The sequence below is a fragment of the Zingiber officinale genome, chromosome 8A (assembly GCF_018446385.1).
Source record: "Zingiber officinale cultivar Zhangliang chromosome 8A, Zo_v1.1, whole genome shotgun sequence".
In the NCBI taxonomy this organism is placed as follows: Eukaryota; Viridiplantae; Streptophyta; class Magnoliopsida; order Zingiberales; family Zingiberaceae; genus Zingiber; species Zingiber officinale.
The window spans coordinates 62,168,496-62,170,510 of record NC_056000.1 but is presented as its reverse complement, the minus strand read 5'-3'; the positions used below and the strand labels follow the sequence as shown (position 1 = coordinate 62,170,510).

Genomic DNA, 2,015 nt, shown 5'->3' with positions numbered 1-2,015 from the left:
TAGAAGTAAATAAAAAAAGAGAAGATAATTTAATCCCATAAATTTTCTCTTCATTTATTTCCACCCAAGCTAGGCAGAAATTGATGGAAATGGAGTTTTTACTCATTCCCCGGTCCAAGCAACTTATTGTTAGAGGTGTCATCTTCCAAAAGTCTGTTCAGATTTTTCATAAGTAGGGATAGGAATAGAAAGGATAATTGAGGATTTGAGGGCCTATATCAGATGCGCCCTTGTCTCATTACGTACCTTTTTCATTTCAATGGTAAAGAATGAGCCATTTTGCATTGTAGATAAAACATACATCTTGTAGAATCAATCATGCAGTGTAGCATGCATTTGAGGATCGAGAGTATGATCCAAAATACACTAAGGATGATTAAGGCAAAGCATGCAAAACAACAAGTATTACTCATGATCCAAAGAATTAATATTGACAATTTGTCTGACGATGCGACAACATATAATCTGTACTTAAAAATAAGAAGATACGATGAAGCAATGGACAGTTAATCTTATGAACAAATTAAGCTAATGCTGACCGAACCACTATCAACTGTGATAAACCATGAACTCTAATGCAGAACCCAAAAGCCACCGCTAGCTGGCTGGATGAATTACTATATATACTATCGCAGTTGGAGGTCAAAGAGTGTTCCCATGTGTTCTGGATGATGGATGAGTTGTGGATTCACACGAGAGGCGATTTGGTAGAACACCTGCCATGTTAATAAGCTATCGGAGCCGGACTGATGTCTAGAGCCCACTGCTCGCTGAACTCGGACGGAAGAGGCCACCCGCTCCAATCCTCCGTAAAGGCCAGGACAATGCTTGCAAAGGTGCTTCACGTCGAACATCCTTTTGCCGAAAAAGAAATGAACGAGGTGCAAGAACTCACCAACGGTCTTTGGTAATTTGCAGTCGCATGTCAGCATCTTGACTAGGAAGGCGAAGTCATAAGCGCCTTGGAAGGTAACCCAGGAGACGGGAGAAAAATGGCCAAAGGAAAGCAAGCCGGAGGTGGCCAAGTGCTGGGCGAATCTGCAAGAGTCGATGCCCCATACTTGATTCTTTTGGAAGTCGATGCCATTAGCCTTGAGCAGCTCGACGGAGGAAGGGGCGTAACGGTCGCGGCTGATGTCGAAGTCGCGGAAATTAAATTCCCACACGTAACGCACACAAGTGCAGTCGCTGTAGATGGCACATGGGAGGTTGCCGGCGGCGTCGGAGAGGGTGAGACCAACCTGGACGATGCGGAGGGCCTCGACGTTGGCGCGGATCAATTCGTAGCGCTGGGGGAGGGTGAGGGTGCAGTAGGGATTTTTGGAAGCGATGACGACGCCAGGATACTCGGTGTCCAATGCGACGAAGGGGTGGAACAGGACGGCGGAGCGGATAAGGGCGAACTCCTCGTCGAGGTTATGAGCCCACACGGAGCGAACCTCGACTCTGCTGGTGCTGGCGCTGGCGGTGGAAGAGGAAATTAGCATATTGTTATTGTTGACGACTGCAACAGGCATGATGAGTTTAATTTGATGATATTAGAAATACGAAAGTAGTGGAAGGCTGGAGATCGAGGAGATGTTAATTAGGTTTCGATCGAGTTGGAGTGTAAATTAAAATGGAAAGGGAGGGGGAGTTTAAATAGAGCAGGCAATCAAAGAGAGAAAATCGCCAGATAATAAACACACTAAACAGAATTAGTTACTGCGAAGCGAATTATTAGGATATATATATATGTAATTAATTAATGATGCTAAACGAGCTTAATCAGGACTTTAAGTATTAATCTGGCGCCAAATCTAGCTGCAATTGAGAGGTGAATAAACTATTTTACAAAAAACTTTTATAATACGATAAAAAAACGTGTATTAAAAAGCTTCAAAATTAATAAGCATGGGGCTTAAAAGTAAATATCTAAAGTTTAAAATGTAATTTAAAAAATAATAATTAAATGTAAATTTGTAATTGAGAAATGAATAAGAAAGTACGTTTTTTATTAAAGAATTATTTTGATT

General features: G+C 42.0%; 1 protein-coding gene across 1 annotated transcript; it reads right to left on the bottom strand.

Moving 5' to 3' along the window:
• Positions 1-626: 626 nt before the first annotated feature.
• Positions 627-1,517, bottom strand: LOC122010906 (probable CCR4-associated factor 1 homolog 11). Its single transcript, XM_042567373.1, has one exon. The coding sequence runs from the start codon at positions 1,515-1,517 to the stop codon at positions 627-629; it is 891 nt and encodes a 296-aa protein (XP_042423307.1).
• Positions 1,518-2,015: the final 498 nt, after the last annotated feature.